The sequence below is a fragment of the Bactrocera latifrons genome, unplaced genomic scaffold (genome assembly GCF_001853355.1).
Source record: "Bactrocera latifrons isolate USDA-ARS-PBARC rearing strain unplaced genomic scaffold, ASM185335v1 scaffold_106, whole genome shotgun sequence".
In the NCBI taxonomy this organism is placed as follows: domain Eukaryota; kingdom Metazoa; phylum Arthropoda; class Insecta; order Diptera; family Tephritidae; genus Bactrocera; species Bactrocera latifrons.
In genome coordinates, this window is record NW_017534475.1 from 385,844 (window position 1) to 411,520 (window position 25,677).

The window sequence follows — 25,677 nt, forward strand, 5'->3', positions numbered from 1 at the left end:
AATTATCAAATGTGACTTAAATTTCTTCCACTCACCTCTACTGTAACCGAATCGCCACTGTTACGTATCATCTCAATGATCACCTCACGGGACAGCTCACTTACCGGCGTGCCATTCACTTTGAGCAAACGATCACCCGGCAGCAGTCCGGTAGCGCCACCACCTGCACCAGGTTCAGCAAATATGACCGGTTTGAATGTGGGCGAGGTCAGCGATTCCGCGCGATCCAGACAAATCGCTTTGCGTAAACTGAAACCGAAATCATTGCGTGGCGATTTTTGCCGCCTAATCACTAATTCACGCGCCGGTGGCAATTGCACTAATTTAATTGGTGGCAATGGTAATTCCACATCCTCGAATGCATGAACACGCGACCACCGATCGATACCCTGCGACTCACCAACGGGACTCAAAGAAAATGGTGGCGTGGCAAAGGAAGAATTTGTCGTATCTGTGAGACTGTCAGCGCTCGGTGAGGGTGAGGTCATCACACGCAGATTGGCACTGTGATGCTGTGGGAGTTGTGGTGCGTAGCGCGCCGTCGTCGGTAGTGTCATAGCGCGTTGTATACCCGCATTACCACCTTCATCGCTACGCAAACTCTCCACCGAGGTGAAGGCGGTGCCGCTGCTCGTATGAGGATTAACGCCTGCACTGCCGGCGCCACCGACTGCACCCATGCTGCTGCGTCCAGTAGCTGCACCACTTATACTATTGCTGCGACTACCATCGAAGGGCAACTCGTTTTGCATTGTGTTGCGCATCACGAGCAGCTGTGCTTCGGGCGATGTGATCGTTATCTCTTCATGTACATTGGATATGTTGCTGCGAGAACCCTTCAGTATGCCACGCTTCGGAGGTTTCGGTGGCACAGGCGGCAGTGAGCGATGCTGCAATATTGAAGAAAATATTGAAGTTAGTTCTAACTGGTTTTGAATTTAAAGAGAGCAAAGGCAAATAATTTAAAGTTAAGAGCAATCCAATATTGTTGTTAATTGGACAATTTAAGATGCTTTTAATTAGCCTGCATATTTTGACTCTTATATTATAAATATAAGTGTTATAAGATTACCCCCACTTCATAAACTAACTTATTATATCCAGAAAAATGGTCCATCCGAATACCGGTTAGAATTTTGAGATAGTGATAAACTATAGAATGGTGGAACCAACGGTCAAGCCTCCCGATAAGATTAAGTTTCATAAATTATATACTTGCCATCTATATTTTGGCGTTATGACTTCTCTGAGCTTTAACAATTCTCGAGCGGTCATGCTAGCCAGCCATTCATGTGGTAGATCCACAAATATTACCAAGGTGTAACATATGTATGTAATTGTTCTTTTTTTTTAAGATTTGCAAAAGGCAAATTTCCTAAGTAAATACTTTGTATGCTTAGAAAAGCCGTCGCAATTCTTTAAATTAGTAACATAAAAACTTTTTCAACATTCGTTTTAATTATAAACATTCACAATTAAAATAGCTTCTCTCACTAAAAATTGTATCCATAAGTATGCAATTTACCTTTCCATTGCCACTAGCCGCAGCGGCCGCCAGCATGGAATGTATACTCATGGCACCAGTAGTTCCGCCAGCAGCAGCAGCACCCACACCACCGCCATTATAACGACTCTCAATGGTTGTCGTCACAGATGCCTCAATTTCTTCATTGCCCCGATCCAATTCATAAATGCTATCACCTTCGCCGCTCAATTCGGCGCTTAACGCTGCACGGTCTATATCTAATTGGGCGAAAAATTCTGCACTATAATCAGCTGTTATGCCGCTGGGCAATTTCTCCTTCTCTTTGCGCCGACCGCGTATCTTCAGCGAACGACGAACCTTGTAAAACAAAGAAAAACGAAAAGTTATAATATTTTATGAAAAAATTAAAATATTTGGAAGCGCACCTCATCCAGCCGCAGCAGTTCCTCAGTACTCATACTGCCCGATAGTACGCCAGCATTTTTAGCCTCTTTACGCAATTTCTTCTCACGTTTGCGACGTTCCTTTTCGTCGTCGCCACCACCGCCACTGCCACCGCTCACCGAGGATACGCCCTTTTTCATGAAATTGAACATCTTGTGGTTGTTGTTGTTGGTGTTGCTCTAGCACACTAGCTATTAGTGTATTTTAGTTATTGCTACTTATTATGTATTTGCTATTGAGGAAGTAAAACTGTGAAACTATGGATACAGATGCATTTATACACATACATATGTATGTATGTAGTGTGCGGCAATGGCACTCGATTTGCTGCCTGCTGGTCGGTGTTGACGTCGCTTGTGCCGCTTAGTTAGGCACAACCGGCAAGCTGCACTGAACGCGACACATGCGAAGGGCAATCAATAGAGTGCCCTTGCAGCAGACCGGTGCGAAATCACGCGAACACGAAGGTCAGCTGCTTTCGTTGGTGTTTATCCTCTATTTGTGTGTATATGTGGGGGTGGTATGTTTTCGCTGATTGCTCCTTTTTTCAACCTGCAGTATGCGATTGTAGAATCTGCCTCCTTTTTTTTTGGTATTTACACAGTTTTAGGACCGACTGTAAATTGAACAAAAGGAGAACAAAAGTTAACAAATGCAAATGAAAGGCGTGGTTAATATATAAAGCACTTTTAATCACAAATTTTATCACCAACTTTTTATCACTAATCAGTTGAGGCGCCGCGAAGCAGCTGTCTGAGCGACCAGACAGTGAAATTGCATCTGTGCTGAGGCAACTCTTGCTGACGCCGGGCGACTAGCTGCTTGCATTACACACAGCAACAATAAAGACACCAGCACTGTTTGCTGGCAAAGAAACGGTGAAATGTTGCACATAAATATGTATGTATGTATGCGATGTAACTGATATAATTTCACTTTTGCATTAATTTTGCATTTGCAATGCAATTTTCCCCATTAAACCATCTAAGGTCTATGAATGAATTACGATTATTATTTTTATTTAATGTTATTGTTGCTTTTATACGCGTAACTGTCATATTTTTCGCGCACACACACCGCTGAGGCTTGACTTTTTGCCGTCATCCAGACATTCACGCCACCAACGATACTGCAGAACAAGCACACAACTAATTCAATTTGTGCAGTGCAATTTTCCCGGCAGAGCAAAGTGAAAAGAAAATTGAATGAAGAGGAAAAAATAGTAAGAAACAACTTACAAACAACACGAAGCGTTGGCAAAATACGAACAAGCTGACAAGTAGAGAGTCAGGGGTGGCTTGTGAACCTATGTGTATACATATCTAAGTGGCGCTTTTCCACCCACGAGCATGCCTGCCTGCAACTGTATCAATAACAATAACCAAAATAACCACAACGCCGTTAAGTATGAATCCATCAGATGTGTACGAAGGTGTGTTCGTGTATAATGAGGATGACAAAACAATAGCTGGAAAATATTTAACAATGCATGTACCACTGCTAGCAGCTACTCGGCTCACGAATGAACATAATGTATATCTGTCTATATGTGTAGCTAATAAAAAGTGTGCACAAATCTCTTATATAGACATATTTACATAAGCATGGCGTGTTGCAAGTCGGTTGATGGGTCGGTGGGCCATAGTGAGCGACTAGCCAAGAGCAAGCGCATGAAAATTTGTAACAAGACGCAAGAATGTAAGAGCAAAGAAGGTAAGGCCGGGTTTAGTAGGTGCGACCGGAAGTAGTTATATACAGAAATATGAATCCTACGAGCCAAAGATACGTGTTTGTTTTTAAAACAGTCCATTGTCGGGGATACATTTTTTTTTAAATTACGGTTATCTATCATGCCATATTATAAACAAATAACAGAGTGAGATGTACACACATCAACATGTAAAAAATTTTTAATAGAGGCAGGTGTTTGGAATTTCGCTGCGACCTGTCGGGATTACAAAACACCGACAACTCAACTGCTCGCAGGAATTACCTCGGTAAAATATGTGAAAGATACTCTGACTAATCAAGCCTCAGCGGCCTAACACAGCAAAATTCTTAACATTTGTTCTTGTAAAGCACGAGCTAAAAGCTTTGTTATTATTGAAGCGGTAAAAAGCATGACCCAAATAATGTTGATTCTCCATTGGGCTCATAATTGGTCTAACTTAATCGACCGTATTTATGTACACAAATATGTTTGAGATTGCCGAAATAGTAGCCCTTGGCCGGATAAAATCCGGGTCAATTCCGGAAATGTAGAACCGGCTGCCGTGGGATCGCGCGACATCGTTACAGATACTATACCAGGTTAAACTTCTACTTATCCAAAATCGAATCCTGTGAATCCCACTCGTCTAACACCCCTCTTCCTATGACGAGACCCCATCAAAACATAACATTCCTGAGCCTACAGTTTGATGGCTTCGATGACAACCAACCGGATTCTCACCACCCAAGCGGGAATTAGATAACCGCTACAACAATAGCAACATGATTAAACTGGCCTCATCAACCTGTATAGTCCTTGACTGCTTACAACTGCTACAGACAACCATTTTCTAATATGTTACTCTTGGTTATGAATTCCAATAACCATGAAACGCATGCAAGAAAAGACTAAGCGCGACGACACCAATGAGAAGAGAAGAACATGAACCTTAATGGAAAATGGATGTGCGTGAAGCACTCGAAGTTATTGCATGAAACGGGGTTTTAATAAAGCAGGAAGGAACGGAGTGTGGCAAAGTTCTCACCAGCACGTCATTTTCCTTACGTTTAAAACTAAATAGATTCGACTAAATACCTTCCATTCAAGTATAATCCAAAAGTAACTGAAGAAAATAATAAAAATAATCTCCGAGCAACCGAGAACATACTAAGCTTCACGAACAGATTTTAAGGAGAACCAAAGGTTCCAAATGAAAACTTGCAACTAATTTCTAACATTCTAGAAGTCAAAAGGTAAATGTTTTGGAGAACAATTAGCAGATCTATCCGAAATTAAACACATATGAGCAAAATTTTTTTACTCAGCATTTTCTGATAAAAAGGGACGCTTTGCAACCCTCTAAATAATAATGTATCGTATTTACCTTTTGCTTATTAAAGTCACATGAAATTGTTCATTAATTCCCAACTACTGCCATCACCGTTAAGCCCATAAACGTGTGCTGAATATCCATCCCTGCTCGTACAAGCTGGCTATCTTCATTACTTTTCAAATAAATTCTAGTAGATTTACCAATCAACGGAAAGTGTGCACAAGTTTTCCTCAACCAATTAAGTTTACTTTTAGCTACGACCGTTGCTTTGAAACGTAATTTCTGCTCAACTCATTGTGTGGTTTGACCCCTTCAAAATTATCAGAAACCACAACTTCGACAGGCAATTGCATCTAAGAAAGAAAAATGTGTAGAAGACAAGAGAGCAATGTGATTCCAAATGTGCAAGTGTATATAAGTACACAGAGTACGTATGTTGGTGGAAGTAAGAGCAACGCAAGGAATTTTTACAACGATAATGACAGTAAGAAATTAATTCTGTAGTATGACGTAAATACATTGTGACAAAAAAAAGCACCCCGAAATTGTAATTAAATTCCCCGATATATTTCAAAATGTATTTGCTAAGTTGTTATGACAGTTTGTTTACAGCAGCTGCTTAAGTCGGTACACCTGCGTAGTGCGTTGCGATTTTTAAAATAGACCTTAGAATATACCTTAGACCTCTTCAACAGATGAAAATATAATGTTAAAAAAGTGAGGAGTACGGTACTTGAATAGCGTCAGGCATGTGTTTGCGAGATTGCTTGAGAACTCGACATCTCTCGCGAGTCGCTTTGAATGATTTTAATGTGTATTTTGGGTATGAAACGCGTTTTTGTTCGACTCTGCTAGATAAAGCTGAATTTTTTTTTTTTTTTTTTTAAATAGTACCACAAAGAATGTTTTGGATATGCTTGATCATGCGGATTTCGATCTCATATTCATGAAGAGTCAACAATCATCGGAATGGAGTGGAAAAAACGAGCCGAAACCAAAAGAAACCTAGCCAAAGTCGCTCAAAAATCAAGGTGATACTGATAGTTTTTTCGATATTCGTGGTTTGGTGCATCATGACTTTGTTCCGGAGGGACAGACGGTGAATAAGGAGCTCTATTTGAGCGTATTGAGGCGTTTGCATAAGAACATTCGTCGAAAACGGCCGGAATTGTGGAAGAACATGGATTCTACACGATGATAATACACAATTGCATATAGCCACGATTGTGAGCGAATTTTAAGCCACAAAAGCAATGAATCCTATCGATCAACCACCGTATTCGTCAAATTTGGCTCCGTGTGATTTTTCCTTGTTCCCCAAACTGAAATGCAGCGCAGTAGAACCTCTTTTCGGTCGATCAAATAGATAAAACAAAATTCGCTGAAGGAGCTGAAGGCCATCCCAAAAAGTGCTTATAAAAGGTGTTTCGAGGCCTGGAAAAATAGTTGGTATATGTGTATCATATCTGGTAGAGATTAATATCGATGTATAATTAAATATTTTGCGTCTTATTTACAATTTCCGGTTACTTTTTTCTCACAATTTATACGTACATAAACTCGTAGATATACATACAAGTTGATACTATTGTTTCTGAAATTGAAGAAGTTCGAAAATCTTTATAAATTTAGTCGAATAAAAAGAATGTAAAACCAGAAGTTTTACTAGTTAAAAAAAAGTTGACGACATAGATCCGCAATACAAATTACAACTTTCGAAAATCACACTAGTTTACAGTCATATTGCGACAGTGATGTGAATGACTGTTTCCTGCTAATTTTAGGTTCTTAAAACCGAAAATGATAATTAAAATCTCCTAACACATAGTAAAGGAGTGTGGTCGAATCACCAGCATTTACTAAATTAACAAAAATAGCTGTGCGTGATGGAAAACTTTAACTTCAAATACCAACAGACGTCTTACATCGGTCGCAAATTTTTTGTTCAGATTTTTTGTTCAGATTTTTTGAGTAATGGTTACTGAATTGAAAACAAGCTTAACCGAAAAATGCTAGTTAGTAATATTAGAGTTTCCAAACCGACAACGGAATTATCCGAAAAATACATCTAACAAACAGATTTTCCAGCTTTTACAAAACATGAGTACAATGACCAATGAGTTATTAAATAGAATCAGAATTTAAAGAGGTACATATATGGTATACTTTTATTCTAACAGAAACGATTAGAATAGTTTCTTGGTTGACCAGTTCCTTTTAAAAATCCAACTCGTTTTACAATATTAGCATATTTCACTCATGAGTTATGATGTATGTAAAATGTTAGTATGTATGTAAATATTATAATTGTAATATCCACGTTTTTGTATAATTTTACAATATTGCATATTTCCACACTTTCTCGACTGCCCTTTCCATGAACATCATTATTATTTTTTATGAAGTCTACGAAATCATCAACACAGACGCTAAGTTTTTATAATGCTGAATTTTCGGTTTTTTATTTTTATTACTTTTTTTTGCATTATGAAAATAAAATGCCGCTATGTAAGTGAACTTGACCTTTAATTATTGCCATGAAAAAGAAATTATAGATACAATGCACCGCTTGCAAAAATTCAAAGCGAACGAGCATATTATTTATTTTATTTTATATATATTCTACGTGCATATGTATGTGCATCATTTGGATAATAATAACGGCGCATTCAGCGAGTTATGTCACCGCCGCATGCAATCCACACTTCTGCTGATCTCACGCAATTAATGTTTTGTAATCCACACATGTGTGATGGCTTACTGACTGACTAAACTGATGGTATAAATGATGGCGTGAAGTGTTGAATGAGTGGCAGTGACTGTCATGCAGAGGAACTGCTGATAGGCGCCACCTGTAATAAGATTACAATCGATCTTGCAACCCTGCTGACGGGTTAATTGACTGGCGGTAATTGATACATAATAATATTGTAGAATAATGGAACGAACATAACTGTAATGGGTATAGAAATGGTTTTAGTTTAGGTCAAAGAATATTTAAATAATTCCGTCAGCAGTCTGTCGAATCCAGTAACCTGTACTGTAATACTATCACGTATTTTACCCCCCTAGCTGTCGCTTCTCTGCTCACATACACTCGAAGAAGGCATGGGAGTGAAGGACCCGCTACATGGATGGACGGATTAAAGCTTTTAGGGAATGTTGGTGGAGGAGTACACAATCGGGAACTTTTCATCAGCTCTAAATTTAGGCTTCCTGATCATCCAGTCTAAATGAGATCCTTCCGCCACCTAACCTAACCCTTATTATCGTCTTTGAAGTTCTAATTTAATCATTATCAACCAATTTGCAGTATAAGTTAACAGTTATGGGCCCCGGCTGACTTCAGTTCCTTCAGAGAATTGTGGTTGTTTCGGTTTTGGACCATTCACTAGATTGTTGGATAGTTGCATATGTATGTAATTTGTGACAGGGGTTTGGAATTACAAAGAACACCTAATGCGCTTAAAGAAGCCCATCTTATCACCAAATATTGTCAAAATCGAAAATTGTTTAAGCGCCCAGGTATCGAATATGTGGAATCCCGTTTCTACAGTGAACATTTGATCGTAAATGTCGGCCAATCTGTGAAATATATTATGGAAATTCGAAGCAAATCCTTGCTGAAAACAGAACGCATGTATATAGGTCAAAAATGTGTGGAATCGGATGAAGGCTTCTCTTAAACATTCTCATATACATAAAAGAAATATTTTCGAACTTCAGGCTTACTTTTACCGCATATATCGGCTAATATGTAAGTTATCTTAGTGAAAACGAGAGAGTGTGTTCTTTCACTAATAACAGTGTATCTATGTGCCTAAAATATAACTAATATCTCGATTTTCGAACATTTGGCTGACTTTACTTCATAAATATCGGTGATGATAAGTGCACCTCAGGGAGCTAATTACTAGTATGTTGCAACTTAATAGTATGTGGTATTACCAAAAATAGATAAAATCGATTCAAATATATCCCTTATACGAAATATACCTACATATACAATTTTAAACTTCCGGTTGGCCTTATAATATATATATATATATATGAATTACGGAAATGTATTAAATATATTTATTAAAATTAATTGCATTAAATATATTCTCTTAGATCGCTTCCGAAAAGTCGAGTTATGGTCTGATACATTCGAGCCTATCTATCAGAGTGACCTCTGCAACTGAATGGTCAATAAGGTCCTAAATAATCTTCCGTTTAAACATGGCATTACTCGTCACATACTTTCACTTGGGTAAGTAACCAGAATTCGAATTCTCACCATGAATTTTGTGGAAAGAAAAGAGCTAAATCACTTCAATAGAGTGGTGAGCCGCCGCCTCAGCAACTTGTTAAATGATATGAAGAGTGTGTGGGTTTTCGAAAACGTGCCTCTTTCTAGCGAAGGAATTCTTCAAAGAATTTAAATGATTAGTCATTGAAAATCACGGAAACTTTCGCTATTTCTGTTTCGAATTGTGAACGTGCGCAGAAATTTAATAAAAACTAAATATAAACAATAACGCCTCCGCCCCGCCAGCTAATGGGTCATACAACTCCAGCTGGTGCTGTGCGCTTGGATCCGGTTTCGCCGCACATTTGACATATTAGAATTTCATATCACCACACCATCGCAGATTATAATTACAAACAAATTGCAAAAACTTGCAGGGACACATAAGTGCTTAGTAATAACAAATGCTCCACAGAGAGAGGTAAGAAGCACAGCGATCACTGGGTGTAGCAAAAAAATAATAAATAAAATAAATCAAAATTCATTTATGTTAAGTAAATGTAGTATGTTGAAGACAGTATTAGGGTGATACAACAAGTTTCTGAATTTTCATAGAAATAAATGTATATCTTTAATATTAAAAAAAAAGAAAATCATTGTGCACACCGCTTCTTGATAGTCGGTTCACCGGAATGGGAACTGTCCAGAAATTCTACCTGGCCAAAGACTGTCAATATGACAGGATTCCTCAAAATTATTTAAGGGATGTTTTCTATCGCTACAACTCAGAAACATGCAGTAAAGTTGAATATTTCTTCTCGAATAGATTACGTCCTACAAGAAGCGCCGACTACCCGATTATAATTATTGCTGGTAATCTATAAAAGCTTTGTAGAGATCGGTAAGAGTGTTTGTCAACTGTCATCGGGAAGACACAAAAATGAGCTGTTACGACGAGGTCGGACCATAGGGAAAGGGATGCTAAGTGAATGGATTTAGCGGAGCTTGCAAAGAGGTCGTTACATACATATGTCTTATTGCAGGTTCTATTATAAGTAGGAGTTTGATCTGCTTCGTTATCCAGAACGAAGTTGAGCAAACCGATGATTAGGCTATCTTTAAAATCTGAATCCGCGAAATCCTTGGAAACTAATTGCAAATTGGACGGGATGGGAATCTGAAGTTTATTGCTACACCCTCATAAGAAAAACCAGCAACAACAAAACGATAAACAAGAACACATAGCAACTGCACGCAAGCAAATAAGACAGCAAATAGCGACAGACAAACCCATTTCGCGCCACAAACGCCTTCATATGTACATATGCCCATACATATATCCGAGCTGCTCGCTTGGAATACATACCAAGAACGAGCTTGAGCTCCAGCTACAGCTAAAGCTAAAGCTTAAGTCAAACTTAACGCGTTAACAGCCAACAACTATTTACAACAACAACGTGCGCACGTTCCATATACAGGCGAAGCAACAGAAGCAACACATATTATTTGTGTCAATACCAAAACGAGCAAACAGAAAAGAGAAATTACTATAAAATAACAAAAAGTGAATAAAAATAAAAATACTAAAATAAAATAAATAAATAACAAASAAGAAATGAGACCAAAAGTAATCAAAGCAAATAAGACTTCAAAAAAATGATAAGGGGCAGAGACACAAAAAATATAGCAATAACAAAGAATTCTTCACGTGTGTACGTAGGTAAGCTTAAGCCTCGAGTAGCAAAGAACACATTCTTTTCTTTGTTGTTGGCGACATTTGTGAGTTTACGTTTACGTTCATTTGTGGGTTAAAAGTTATAATAATAAGTCAGAATTAAACGTCTGGCGTGCGATGGAATTTGCGCGTTCAGCATAAAAATTCAAAATTAAAACTAAAAAATTAATTGTATAAATATTTTCTTATTTATTTAACTGGAGGAACGCGTACACAAAACTAAATTATATATCAGCGATTGTTTGTTTGCATTTTGTGTTTAGATCTTTTAATTTTCTTATGTGTACATTATGTGTTCATTATTTACCAAGTAGATTTTTTTTGTTTGGATTTTCTTCAGTTTTTGTCCTAAAAAATGGATTCGACGCAAACAAGCTCTTTAGTTTCAGTTTAAACTGTGTCTAAACTATTTACCTTTTATATACATTTAACCAGGAGGATTGTGACATTTGCAATAAATTTGTTTATCTCCAAAAAAAACATTTTTATACTGAAGAAAATTATATTATAAGAGAAAACTTTACGCTCTACTAATGTATAACTATTACTGTGAATTGCTTTTAAAGGAGTGTTTTTATAGGAAAAATCATTAAGACATTTATTATATTTTAAAGGTTTTACGTTTACTTGTTTAATGCAAAATATTAAAAATGCGATTTATGCATGCGGAAAGAAATATATTTTAGGCAAGGTTTAAATTGTAACTAATTAATTACAACTGCAGGGGACCTTTGCAAAACAAAATCTACTCCAAAAATAACGAACACCCTAACATACATATACATGCGTACATATGTATGTATTCACAATATTTAAGTACATTTTTCCTTGCGTACCTACAACAACTTCGGCAACTGAGCTTTTGCCTCGACTTAAGCTCTTGTTTTGGAATTTTCACTACTTGTTTTGGCCTTTGAGCGACATAGGGCGTAACATGGAAAGTGCATTTACATTTGGCCTTACGCGTAAAAATCAAAGCATACCTCACACCCCCACTTTCGAGTAAGCACTCACATACATACATATATAMATATGTATATGTACATATAAATGTATATACGTATGTACATATGATTTGTTATGGCATATAACCACGAATATGGATATACATACACAAATGGGTGCATACACCGGCTGAAAAAGAAGTAGAAGCTTTATAAAAAAAAATCTTTTTAAGTATTAAACAATAAGATATAAATATTTTATTCCAACCTTCGGTAAAATTAGAAAAAAACAACTCACCTAATATTGGTTTAAAACATATTACACTCAAGTGAACATGCCATTACATATTTAGCATAAAAAATATACATATATAAAGCATACATTAAAGTTTAGATTAGCTTACCATTAAATTAAAAATAAAAAAATGTTGCCTGGGTTTTATTAAGGTACTTCACATACAGTAAAAAATCATATGGAGTAAAGTCAGGCGAATGTTTAAAAATACTTATATTAGTTATGTGGGGGCTAGATCAAGTTTTCCCTCAAATCTATACGTTTTAGGCACAAATATTCTATACACTGCTATGACTAAAACTTGCTCTCGCATTTTCATTGCAATAACTCACATATTGGGGATATACATATGCGGTATAGTCACCGGGAAGTTCAAAAATATTTATATTGGGTAAATTTCGGGCTCAGGGAAATATTGATCCGATTAAACCCATTTTTTATACGCAGGGAAACTATTATCAGGAAAAGATTATCTCTGAATTTCAATTGTAATTGTATATAAAGTCAACTATAGAAACTGGGGTCCACATATTTTATACCAAAAGACTTATCCAGTTTTTGTGGCATTTTTACAATTTTTGGTAATAAGGTGGTTTACTACGAATTATTAGTGCAAAATTTTTTTCCGTTATATTATTTGGTTCTTAATTTTTCTACTGGAAAGGAAAAGAATCAAATTGAATTTAAAATTGTGCAATATGGGAAGTAGACATGATTGTGGACCAATTTGGACGATTTTGCACTTTGAGATAGGAACGGTAAAATATCAAATACCAAATTTGGTTGAAATCGGTTGAGAAGTTCTCAAAATATGGGATTTCCAAATTTAACACTGGTTCTTATAAAGCTGTCTAATACCATGTCAGTGGTAATATTTACTGTATCTAGAATTTTTATTATTTATCGGGGGCTTCTAGGTGTTTTTACAGTACCGTTATATGGGGAGTAGGAGCTTCTTATATGATTTCTTTTGAGTGAAATTAGTTATTTTGGCTTAAGTGATTTAGGAAATATGTAAATTAAACCTATAAGAGAGCAGGGCAACAGATACACTTTTCAAAATATTCACGTACCCTTCGTAAAAATGTGTTCCAAGTTTCATCAAGATGTCTTCATTTTTTCTCAAGTTACAACTTGCACTGACGGGCAGACAGACTGTCACACAGAGTTCAACTCATCACGTCATCCTGATCATTTATTTATATATGTATGTATGTACAAATATAAGCCTATACACATATACATCTCGATTAGTTTTATGTAATACATACAACCGTTAAGTGATCAAAAATCTTATACGCCATAGCAACATGTTACAAGAGTATACAAAAACGATAATACATACATATATGTACTATGTATATGTTTTATTAAGGTAAAATAATTATTTTCTAGAAATTATTTCATTTATTATGCAATAGCATAGAAAGGATCATAAACCAAGAGAGGTAATTAAAAAGAGCATTTTAAATCACTGAAAATATGCATAAACTAGAAAGTAAAATTAACGCAGATACTAATAGCTAAAATTAGTACAGGTTTTACGAGCTTTACTCGCTTGGTTCACGGTTGAAGGATTTCCAGTACTGGCTTAAGAAATGATTATAGTGCTATTTATGTGCATATACACTCTTGCTATTAGCGTTTCTTGGCGTATGCACATACCTATATGTACGTACATGCATACATATGTATGTACATTCAAAAGAAAACTTATTTTCATACTTATGCCATTCCTTTTTTATTCAAACCCATTGAAAAATATTTTTTTTCCTACTAAGTGTACTTGGTATTATAATGGCGAAGTAATCCAATTTGCTTCTATGTCAGATACTATAATACTTTAAGCATAAACTCTGTTCCTGTTACATCTTTTGCAAATAATATAGTGGAAATAAATGACTGTCCTTACCCGGATATACTGATGAACATATGCAATTGGGTGACATAACGGTTACAAAGTTAATGGATACTTTACACGAACTTTATAATAAAATCAATAAAGCATGATATTTTCACATAAAAAAAATCTTTAATAACTTTTGACCAAAAATATGTTTTTCTTTCTAAATTATTTACAATTTATATTAAAAAAAACGCGGTTTAAATTCAGCGTATACTAAATAAATGGCGGAAGCTGTCAAATTATAACTAGTTTCCAAATGTCAAGTGCACAGAAGGCTTTAATAACTAGTGGGTGTCAAATTAGAACAATCACACGCGCTGTTAAATACCCGATAATTTTTAAACATCAGCTAAAATATATTAACGTAACATTAACGACGTAAAAACGAACAATCCGCAAAATTATTAAGGAGATTAGTTTTTTACGATAATATTGCATTATTTAATCAAGATAAGATTCTTATAAGGTTTTCACAAAAGGCAGCTACAAACAAAAAAAATTTAACAAATAATAAAAAATTAAAATTTATTCATTGCCAATACATATAAATTATAAATTTGGAATAATGCAATAATAAGTGGTAAAATAATTTTGTTTATCAAAACCACCGAAAAGAAATACAACATACAGAAGAAAAATGAACACAAAATATTTTTCACCATGCCTTCCTGTTGCTACCACAGTTTTATATGGATGTACATACAAACACACACATAAAGAATGTGAGCAAGCGGAGGATCACAAATGTCAAAAAACAGAGGGAAGAAGAGGACACAATGCAAAAGCATAGATATGGCAAAAGGTAGGAACTGACAGCATACAAGAATGTTATTTTTTCGTTTTTTGCATCAACAGGATGATAAAAGTTACTTTTCCCACTGATAAGACAGCGACAGTATATAAATAACTCATATCACTTTTCGTTTCGATTGGCTCCAGAATTAAAGATTCATTTTTGTCAACACAACTTGCGACGATTGTTGTCTTTATTATCTTTTGCAGCGACGCAGCCTTGCGCGCACAAACAAAACATTCGTCGACGTAGTGGAACGACCTCAATGACGCACCCCCCCACCCGCTTCTTATTTGCTTTATCTATTCCATTCCTTGCATAAAGTTTGTAGCATATTTACGTATTTTTGGACGAGAATGGAATAAGCACTTTTTTACACACTTTAACGTTGCCGAAAATGTAGGTAGGTACTCCGTAAAGAAACGACTTGCAAAGGCTGGTCGATGTTGAACGGGCGTGCGCGTAACAATACCGAAAACAGAAACACACATGCAAACATGCACAAGTCCACTGGAGGTGCGGCGATTTAGCGGGTGAATTTACCGCAAGGCGCTGTCAGCAAATTTTTCAATTTTTTTATATAAATATTTCGTAAAGGAATACATTACTTTTATTTAGTGACTCACAGGTACGTATAAGTTTTACTTAAAGCTACATCTAGATATTGAGCTCTCGAACTGAAGTGATTGCTATAAACAGGCACACTGAGTAGATAGAAAATTGATTTTCATTTCGATTTTTCCTGATTGCTTCAACTTCAATATGTCTCACTGCACACCAATGACGTTTTATGTTATTGCTAAATGCAAATATTTCAAGTTTTCGGCACTTTTTATCACTTTTCTCTTACATATAAATGCAAACTCCTTTACATTTTTCACTACAACTTTTTATTTTTTTAGTAATATAGAGATTTCAACACATTTTCACTTACATTCCGTTTTGTGCATAATCTCCTTCCGATTTGTTTTCTAATAATTCACAATAATATCGATTTACACAAAATTTTTTCACCAAACCAAAACGATCAAAAATCGAATTTAGCTCCGTCTACGAGACGAACACACAAATGAAACGAACTAACTGAAGAAGAAACAGAAGAACCATTTAACAGCAGCGATTGGTGAGCGAAAGGTGCGAAAATGGTAACAAAAGCAAATTGGAAATCCATGGAAGTGTATATATGTAATTTTTGGCTGTGTTGGTAGGTTTGTTTTGGTGTGCACCGCCCAGCGTTGTATTCGAGTGGTGAATTGAAGCAAAGTGTTATACTCTGAACAGCTGATTCGAAAAATTGACGCAAGGAAATGCTTTAGGCGGTAATAACCGTAGTTTGACTTCTTTCTTTTTAAATAAGACATACTTATAATAAAAGCAAATTTGTGAAATTTAGTAAATCTATATGGTTTAAAATGTGATATTTGTTATTGTTATTCTTCTCAAATGTAAAATGCTCAAGTAGTGCAAACAGAAAGTAGTGTATAAAATGTTAAAAAAAATGTTTCCTGAGTTAAAATCGTCAAGGAATTCACTGATCATTACCAGTTTACAGCTTTCAGTCTTTATACAAAAGAACTAAGCAAAGGTACGTGGTATTTTGTTTAAAGAATTTCAATTAGGAAAAGTTGACAACTACATACCAAGAGCCACATCTAATTTAATTACAAAATATTCATTGTTAGATTCGCCGAACATAACCTCTTACAAGCATATAGCCTATCAGCTTGGTGATAGCGTCTGAGTCTACTCTAACTCTATATGCGTGTATACATACGGATTTACAAATGTACATGCAGCGCAAAAGTATGCTGGTACTAAAAAAGCTTAAATATATTTTGATCTGAGCATGCATAAAATGTAAATACACATCAGTCAAATGGAAGTACAGCATACATACACAAATACACACACGTAAATGCGAAATGCAATAATCTATGTAATAATATATGGATTTTCTGCAACATCTTGGTTGAAATTTTAACATTATTACATTTAACCATTGATACTACAATTTAAAGTATTCCTTAACATTCCATTTATTACCGCTCCTCGTAACCTACACAGTCAGCCTTTGAACAAAAATTTTTAGGTTATAAGAACAACCAGCAAGCAAAACCGTTAGTCGGTTTTAATATTTTATAAGAACCTTGTATCCGTAGCAAAAATGTATAAATAAAACATTTTATATACATAGGTACATACATATATATTTTATATACTATATAAACTTACAATTTGTTTTCTTTAATTTATACACTTATAAATAACTACACATAATAAATTCAAAAATAACTCAATTTAAAGTTCTCACTCACATTCTTATAACTTCTTATTAAATATTAAAAGCAAAATACCCAGCTATTGTTTTTTAGATGCACCCTTACTTTAGTGTGCTACGGGTTCAAGAACTCAAGAATATTGAATCGAAAGGTATCTCTTCAAATAACTTATTCGATATATCACGGAAAATTTTACCAAAACTACTTGCGTAGCCAACTTTTAGCTCATTGAACACCGTCTCCCAATTGTCATTCAGAAAACGATTCATTGTTTGTGAGAGTAAACGATCATTGAAGAGATTATCAAATTGCATATAAACACGTTTTGGATTCAAATCTACACGATACTCTTTCAAGCGCATATATTTAACGCCATCGCGCATGAAAGGTTCACCAATGAGACGATGTTCGATACGAGTGTTGATCAATGTTAAATTCGCCTTGCCATTACCCGTTATAGGTAATAGTAGTATGCGTCCTGACATTTCATAATCGCCCACCATTTCAATACGATCGGTTTTACTGTCGCAAATAATCAGATGATTGTTTAGATCAGTGCTAAATATTAAGAAGAAAAAAATTAGTTGAAAAGGTGTTTGGTTTTAATTGCAATTTAAGCATACCGATATCGTTGTACTTTGCTGGTCGAGATCATGTCATGCACTAGCAAATTTTTCATCGTTTGCTTTAACGTAATTGGTGCATTGCCGGAGTCGATGACCAGCGATTTAACAGCGAGTGGTTCTAGTGGTGGTATGCCGAACTCCTTGTTGCCTGAAAGTTGTGTAAATATCAATAGTTTCTTATGGAAAATTAATTTTAAGAAAAAAATAATATTTTACCATCCTTGAGCAGCAAGATAGCATTGTTTACAGCATCCACAAGGCATTTGTCAAAGTTCGCATCGCGTTTGCACTTGTCAAAAGTTGACGCTAAAATAAAAAATAAAAATAAAAGGAAGCCTTTAGAATGTGTTTGAATTTTCAGAGGAATTTATATTATTATCCAATTGTGTGAATAAAGCATACTAAACACGTAGTTAACACATTTTTTAAATTATTTTTTATAATGCTATCGAATAATTAAGGGTTCTAAAGCTATAAGCTTTTAAAATAATAGTCCTTGAACCCAACAAATGGGCTTAAATAAGAACATACATATGTGTATGTAACACAGCTTGCTGCTATAATTATGATTTAAAGAACGAATTATGTAAATGCTTTGTGCATATTTTCTTTATTCAAATGCTTTTTAGCTTTTAATAGCACGCGTACAATAGTACACATAAATAAGTCGCAAACTCCTCTGCATACAAACTACGGAAGTGCGACACTCAGAAAGAATAATGAGCTATTCTTTTTGTGAATTTAAAACATACATTCATATATACATATGTATATGAGTACATAAGTATAAAAAATGTATATAAATTTATATTGTTTTAGCATCTGCTAAAAGCCCGCACAATGCCGCGAACGTGTTTAAAATACGTGTACACAGCTATTTTTTGTAAGAATTGCCAACATTGAGAAGATAGCTAATCGTGCGCAACGTTAAATTAAGATTTACAAAAATTGATTTATGTCCAGCGTGTCTCCATCATAATTATTTAACATACGTATGGATATTTAGAGCCATTTGCGAGTACATTTTGAGTCATTTTTTTTTTCATTATTTTTTTGTAGAAATTAAATCCTTTCAAAACTGCATATTATAGAAAAATTAAAGTTTTATCTTTAAGGAATCCAAATATAAATTGAGTCACGCTTATAATAAATGAGGCCCACTATACAAATGTTCTCACATACATACATACTCTGCAAGTTTCAATAGGTATGAACCTTCAACCCTCCGATTTTATTCTTTAATCGATTTTAAAATGATAAATTTAGATATTTTCAATTCAGAAAAGTAAAGTAAGTTTAAAGTCGATTTTTTCGACGCTTTACACCAAATATTTTGAAATATTTTAATATAATATAGTGATATGGTAAAAAATTAATATAATATTTGATGATTATCAAATGTGTATTTGGTTTTATAAAATTTCTCGATATAAATTTAATTTATATACACGTACAGTAACTGACAGAGCTGAGAAGCGTCGGAACTAGTCGCATTCTACCGATGCCAACAATAAATTGTATTTATTACTTCCAATTTAACACACTCAATCTGTGCAAAATACAGGAAATAAATTTCAGTCAAACTTGAGCATATAAACAGGTTGCCGCTCAAGGCCTACAAAAGACATGATACTCGTAAGTACTTAGCGCCAATGAAAAAATGCCCAAATCACGACCTAACCTCAGTAATGGTATGCGCTCTTATGAGATTACGATAAAATGTGAACAATTCGGAAAGTTCATTAGCACCGTCACAATCAACACAACAGTAACCGATAAGTAATCAAAGAAGATGCGTTTTAAGCAGAAGACAACAACAAAACTGTAATAACGCAAGTATTCGCAGCATTCACACAAATAGAGCGGCGTGCTAATAACACAGAGATTAAAACTAGTTTGACCCAGTGAACGCAATGTCGAAAATGCATGGCTTGGCAGCTTTTGGTTCAATGTCAAGTTGAAGTACGGATCGCAACAACAAAACAACGCTGTTAAGCTTTTATAGCAACACTTGGTAGAAGCAAAATTGAAGGTGTAATAAACTTGGTGTTATTCATTAAATTTAAATAATTAACAGCTTTTACATTTTTTAATAAAAATTCATATTTCTAATACATTTATGTGGGGTGTGTGTGTTAAGCGTGTACGTAAAACTATTTAATATATGCTTACATTTATTGATTATTCTTAAATATTCATAAAATAATCACAAATTTTTGCGAAAATTTTGTTACCTACGAAAATATTTTTTTATCTCAATTTAAAATATTTTAAATATATTTCACTAGTTATTTTACAAACAAAAACTTATAAAAAACATTATTCCTTGTTTGATGTCACTTGAGAACGAGATTTTGGCAAAATTTTAAGAGGCTTCAAAGTTTTGAACGAACCTAAAGCTGCTAACTGTAAGACGAGATTTTTTAAATTCGCTCCTTCACTCAATTACTCAATCATGCAGAAATGCTCTTCTTTTGGCTTACAAAAATCGGTAAAAAAGGTTTTTGAATTTCAAAAGTAGTAAACACGAGATAAACTCATATCACAATCCAAATGGCCGCAGAAGGAGACATTTTTTGACCAAGGCAATGGAATAGTTGTTTCCTACAGCAGTATTTTCTATAGCCTTATGTTCTTGCATCCACATCTTGCTTTCAAGCTCGTTTCAGTAACTTTGGATCGGATTAAAAGGCAATCACTGCAAGAAATGGTTGTTAAATTTCTTGTCACTCTCTTATCACACAGCAACGATATATCTAGTATATTCACATATCAATATTGAGCAAGCAATATTTGCCACGACCTAAGGTAATATGCTTACGAATAACTCGTTTATTTTTTTATTTTTTAATGATTGGTTTTACTATGTTTTCTCTTTTATCTTATTTCTCGCCATATAACTTCAGCGAACTGTGTCATCGCCAATTAACGTAAACATTAAGGCAGATGAAGCCATTAGCCAAAAGCTGAGGACAACACCAGGAAGTAATTTTTCACAAATACACACACAGTCACAAAAAATTCGCGCAAATTGTTCCATTTAACGGTCTGCTGAAGGCCTGCTCGCTTGATTAGCAACGTTCCGCTCTCATTTCAGTAACACGTGTTGTTGGTGGTGGAGCCATAAAAAAAATCAAAATCAAAATAACAACAAGCCAGATAGCCGGCTTCTTCATCTAAAGTCTATCATTAAGTCTGCTGTCAGCGTTGTAGACTGACGGCAGCGAATCAGTTGTGAGACAGACGAACTCTTGTTCGCGAACTTGCCGACCGTATATGCATAATACATACATACAAATATTTATGAGCGACGACCGGTTGGAGATGCCCAAACTAGTGTTTATGTTTTTGTTGTTTTTTGCTGGCTTTTATCCAATATAATGCTCGGTTAGAAGGCAGGCACTCTTACCCACATACATATGTATGTATTTATTATGGAAGAGTATGTATGTATGTTTTAGCCGTAGGGCGGTAAACATAGTATATAGAGAGTACACTCCGATAAGACATTTATAAGTACCGCTCTTATCTAGCTTTGCTTTTGTTATGCTGTCTAAAAGTGGAATAACCTTGTTGGTTTGTTTATGCCTCTTTTTCGACTGCCCAGTCAACCAGTTCAGTGACTGAAAAAGCTCATTAAATGACATAATGTTGTAATATGGTTGTTATTCTGTTGTTGTGCATCGATTGCATTCATTGATTTTCTCTGAGGGGGCAACAAAAGAGGTTTAGGTACATATATACATAACTATTAAATATTTGCTAAAAACTGCATACTTAAGTATATTCAAGCACCCTATAACTAATTACTATTTTCAAAGTATAGTACTTAATAGTACGTATGCATACAATAAAAAAGGACCCACCATTATGTTATATAAATATGTAATCAGCGCAGGTTAGAGTAAATTACTTAGTTAGGGAACTCACAACTTGTCACAACGCATCGTAAAATCATAAATTTTTACCCTTGTTTAAAACAAATTATTGTTGGATTACATATGTACATAAATGAGTTTACTCAATTACAATTCTCAGTGAGTTTTTTTTTTTTTTTTGAATCGTTATAACTTTCTGAGATTATATGAAACCCCTATGCGTAAAATATGTGAAATTATCTGTAAGTTCAGTACGTTGCTATCATGGATAAATAAAATAATCATAAAATTATTTCTGGGAATCAGAAATTGGGAACCTTTTAGATTATTTTAAATATATATTTATGCATTATTGTATATTGGTCCATTACTCCAAACGAGTATAAGCAGTTCCATTTGTCCCAAATTAAACGATATTCTAAATCATTATCTAACATTATCTTTATATTTTGTTGAAGATAGGCAGTAGAGTTATTGAAAGTTGGATCCGAATATGTAAGTATATGTTAAGGGATCGTCTCAGTGTGAAATTTCGGAGAATATATACACTTTAATAAAATTTCTCTCAAATTTTGCATTCGAAATTAAAATTTTTACGGTCGCTACTGCGATTCTTGTAGAAAGAGAACAGAGTGGGGAGCATAGCGACTCTAATCTTTGAGCGCGTATTTCTCAGAAAAGTGTTTTTCAAAACGGTTTCCACTCTCAAAGAAAGAGTTTTGAAGATATCTAGTTCCAATTTGGAGAGAACATGTTTAACGTCAATCGTTATCGCGCTATGGACGCTTTTTTCTTTGAAACTTTCCTATTTTGTTCTACGAAAAAAAGCCAAATTCAATATTTTTCCAATTTAAAAAACAAAAAAAAAACCAAAAAGCCTTCATAGCGAGATAGCAACTTTCCTACAGATGAATAATCTTTTTAACATTTTTGGATCGAAATTGCGGTCGCAATCGTGGACATCGTACAGGTCCTTTTTTTTACTTCTTTAACCATTATACACCCAATAAATAAACATAAAAAAATCATTTTGTATTCAACATGAATGTATTTATTTCTAAAAAAAAATCGGACCGATTAGTTAATTGCAACATTAGAATAAAAAATTGCGAAAATTTGTGATTTTTCGGAGAGTCACACTGAGACGATCCCTTAACTGTTTGCTCTCTATCTCCCTTTTGGAATATTTGTATATTAAGTTAAACCAACTGACGAACTACAATTTACTCTTAAATTCAGTAATTAGTTATTTTACCGTTGACTTTATTTCTTTCAAAATGTGTTCCAGGTTTAACAGATTCGTGATTTTATCATTAATACTTCTACAAATCATAGACTTCTATTTTAAATTGTAATTTAAAATCTGTTATCGAACCTTACACTACTTCATCAGTTTTTACTTAATTAATAATTTTAATTAATCTCCCTGCTTTCATGTAATCGAACAATATCCTTAATTACTTCCATTATTAACTCTTTATTAAGCGATCTAAACTTTTTATAAGCAAGCTTATTAATAGCCATTTTATAAGCTAAGTGTAAACACAATTTAATGCCAAGGTCATCTGGAACATTAGTTTATGGGCACTTTTTCCTAAATGTTCGTAAATTAGTTTGACGAAAACTCCATACCAAATATGAATAATGTCGTTACATATCCAGTAAAGGTACTCAAATTGCTTCGCAATTGTGTTTTTTGTCTTCACACTCGCGAAAATTACAAGCAATTTGCATGCGAAGACGTAAGTAAGACATAAATATAGATTGAAATGAAATATTCAGAGGTGTCGAGTTCGAACAGAAGGGTACATAAAAATGCAATAAATATTAGTGTGGACAGCGAAACCAAATAATCATTTGATAAATTGCCAACTATCAAGTCCGTATAAGTCGGGACCACCCATAATTGTTACGAGTTCGCAGTGGAATTCCAAATTTACTCGTTTTTTTCTATAATTGAAGGTCATTGAAGAAATTCTTGGAAAAATATTTCAACTGATATATATTTGATATAGAAACAACTATTTTGTTCAATATTTTATTAGAGCAAATTTTCAGCCCCTGTGTGCGTGCTTGATTCATATCGTTATCAGAAAGAAGTAATCCCTGAGTGATTACAACGATACATTAGTCCTTCGCAACTATATTTATATAAAGCTAAGATCTTTATTTTAATCATTAATTCTAATTTGTCTCATGAGCCACCCATCTTAATCCTTTTAAGTGTTCAAAAACCTAGACTTAAATTCAAACATCTGACAGTAATCAATTAAGAAATCAATTAACAAATTTCTAGAAATTGCTTAACTCAATTCTATAGGTATTTTTCATAATTTTTTCGCTAAAATAATTCACTTAGCTTTTTTCATAGATATTAGCCACTTCTGCAGTTCGTTTTACAGTTTTAGCGAATGTTTACGGTTGTAAATTACGAAACTTATCATTTGTAGACGTTCGAAAAATATGCAACAACAACGAAAAAAAACTGAGAAACTTACGCAAATCTTTGGCAGCAACTGTATTAGCCAATTGCACTGCGAGTTGTACAAACAGCAACAGCCAAACTGACGGCAGCAATGTTAACTTGAAGCTAAAGTCACTATGTAACTTGTTGCGCATGCGTGCCGACATTTTATTACTCTTAAGTTATTTCACTTTTCCTTAGGTTTTTTTATACTTTTTTTTGTTAATCACACGAAAGTATTACGTTTTAATTTACGATTGCCTGCATGGAAATTTTTGTTATTATTAAAATATTTATTATTTTTTTCAACTTAATTTCGATTGAAACCCTTTATCGCTTGCAAGTAATTAAAAAGCTATTTCGAAATTTTTTTTTGGAATTTGCCGGATAAACGCGCCAACAACGCCACTGTTCTGTCTTCATCAAGTTATCAACACAAATTGAACGGGATGCTAGACGCATGCGCGGCTTTTATAGTAAGCTTCAGCTTTGCCGACAACCTAACTAGTCGGCAATACAAAAGTAAACACACCATCCGTCAGCTTCATAGTGCCACCATGCATTCTCACATATGCTCACACACACACAAACATTTGGATGTGCATATGAACGCGTGCCGTGTGAACTTTTTGAGCCGTCCACCGCATGCGTTCATATACAGGGTTTTCCAATAAGAGTGATACGATTTCTTACAAAAAAACCACACTAATTATTAAGGAAATTCAAATGGATTTTGTTTAATGTGAAATAATAATATTTATACAAATAAGTTTTGAATATAACATTATTCAAATGGCCTCCAAGACTTCTTTGGTAGGTAAGAGTTCGATGAACCAATTATCGACTACTTATTCCACTAAATCAAATTGCATGCAATGACTAACACATTCTATTGCCTTCCAAAGCGTTTAGAAGGTCTGCTTTATCGCTAAAGACCAATGACTTCAAATAAATTGACAAGAAGTAGTCTAATGGCGTTAAATCACAACTTCTTGGAGGCCATTCAATATCACAATTTCTTCAAATAATCGATTCTATAAACTTTTCTCGCCATAATTGGGTTTTTGCACGTAATATGTGGCAAAAGTTGGTTATCATTGATCTATACCGCTCTCTATTGAGAATAACTCAGATGAAAATGAAACTTATCAGAGAAGACGATTTTCTTAAAAAAACTCGATATCGTTTTCGAATTATTCCTAGGAAAAATCAGCAATTTAACGACGTTTCCGGTGGTTCAATGGCCTCAATTCTTGAGTGAGAAAAATTTTATATGGATGCGAGCATAAACTCTTTCTCAGAATCCGCCAGATTGTGGTTTGAGAACGACTTGGAATCGACAAATGGCGGTCTTTAGCAACACTTGCCTGACTAGCAGCAATATTTTCATTACTTCAAGTGGTTCTTTTTCTTATTGGCACTAGAACTTTACATAAACTAAACATTGTTCTTGCGTATATCTTTCATGATGAAATTGTAAATATCACTCTATACAATGACAGAAAATTACAGATCATGGCATATTAAAAATTGCCGAGACGAAATTCAGAAA

At 34.6% G+C, this 25,677-nt stretch overlaps 2 protein-coding genes across 5 annotated transcripts in view; both read right to left on the reverse strand.

Annotated features, from left to right (window-relative positions):
• Window positions 1–15,894, reverse strand: part of LOC108969839 (unconventional myosin-XVIIIa) — a 111,817-nt gene extending 95,923 nt beyond the window's left edge. For 2 of the 4 annotated variants that reach the window (XM_018934818.1, XM_018934842.1), the window contains exons 1-4: window positions 15,813–15,894; window positions 1,912–2,546; window positions 1,526–1,843; window positions 36–890 (exon numbers count right to left, since the gene is read on the reverse strand). In XM_018934818.1, coding sequence (XP_018790363.1) covers window positions 36–890; window positions 1,526–1,843; window positions 1,912–2,082 — 1,344 coding nt within the window. In that variant the 5' untranslated portion in view covers window positions 2,083–2,546; window positions 15,813–15,894. Of the gene's footprint in view, window positions 1–35; window positions 891–1,525; window positions 1,844–1,911; window positions 2,547–15,504; window positions 15,774–15,812 lie in introns of those variants that run through there. The other 2 variants (XM_018934834.1, XM_018934826.1) reach the window with 2 other exon arrangements.
• A 1,247-nt stretch (window positions 15,895–17,141) lies between these two features.
• LOC108969922 (protein takeout) lies at window positions 17,142–24,292 on the reverse strand. The gene is made up of 4 exons (XM_018934943.1): window positions 24,160–24,292; window positions 18,000–18,089; window positions 17,781–17,931; window positions 17,142–17,715 (listed from the first exon to the last, which is right to left on the reverse strand). The coding sequence occupies exons 1-4, from the start codon at window positions 24,290–24,292 to the stop codon at window positions 17,280–17,282; spliced, it is 810 nt and encodes a 269-aa protein (XP_018790488.1). The 3' UTR covers window positions 17,142–17,279.
• Window positions 24,293–25,677: the final 1,385 nt, after the last annotated feature.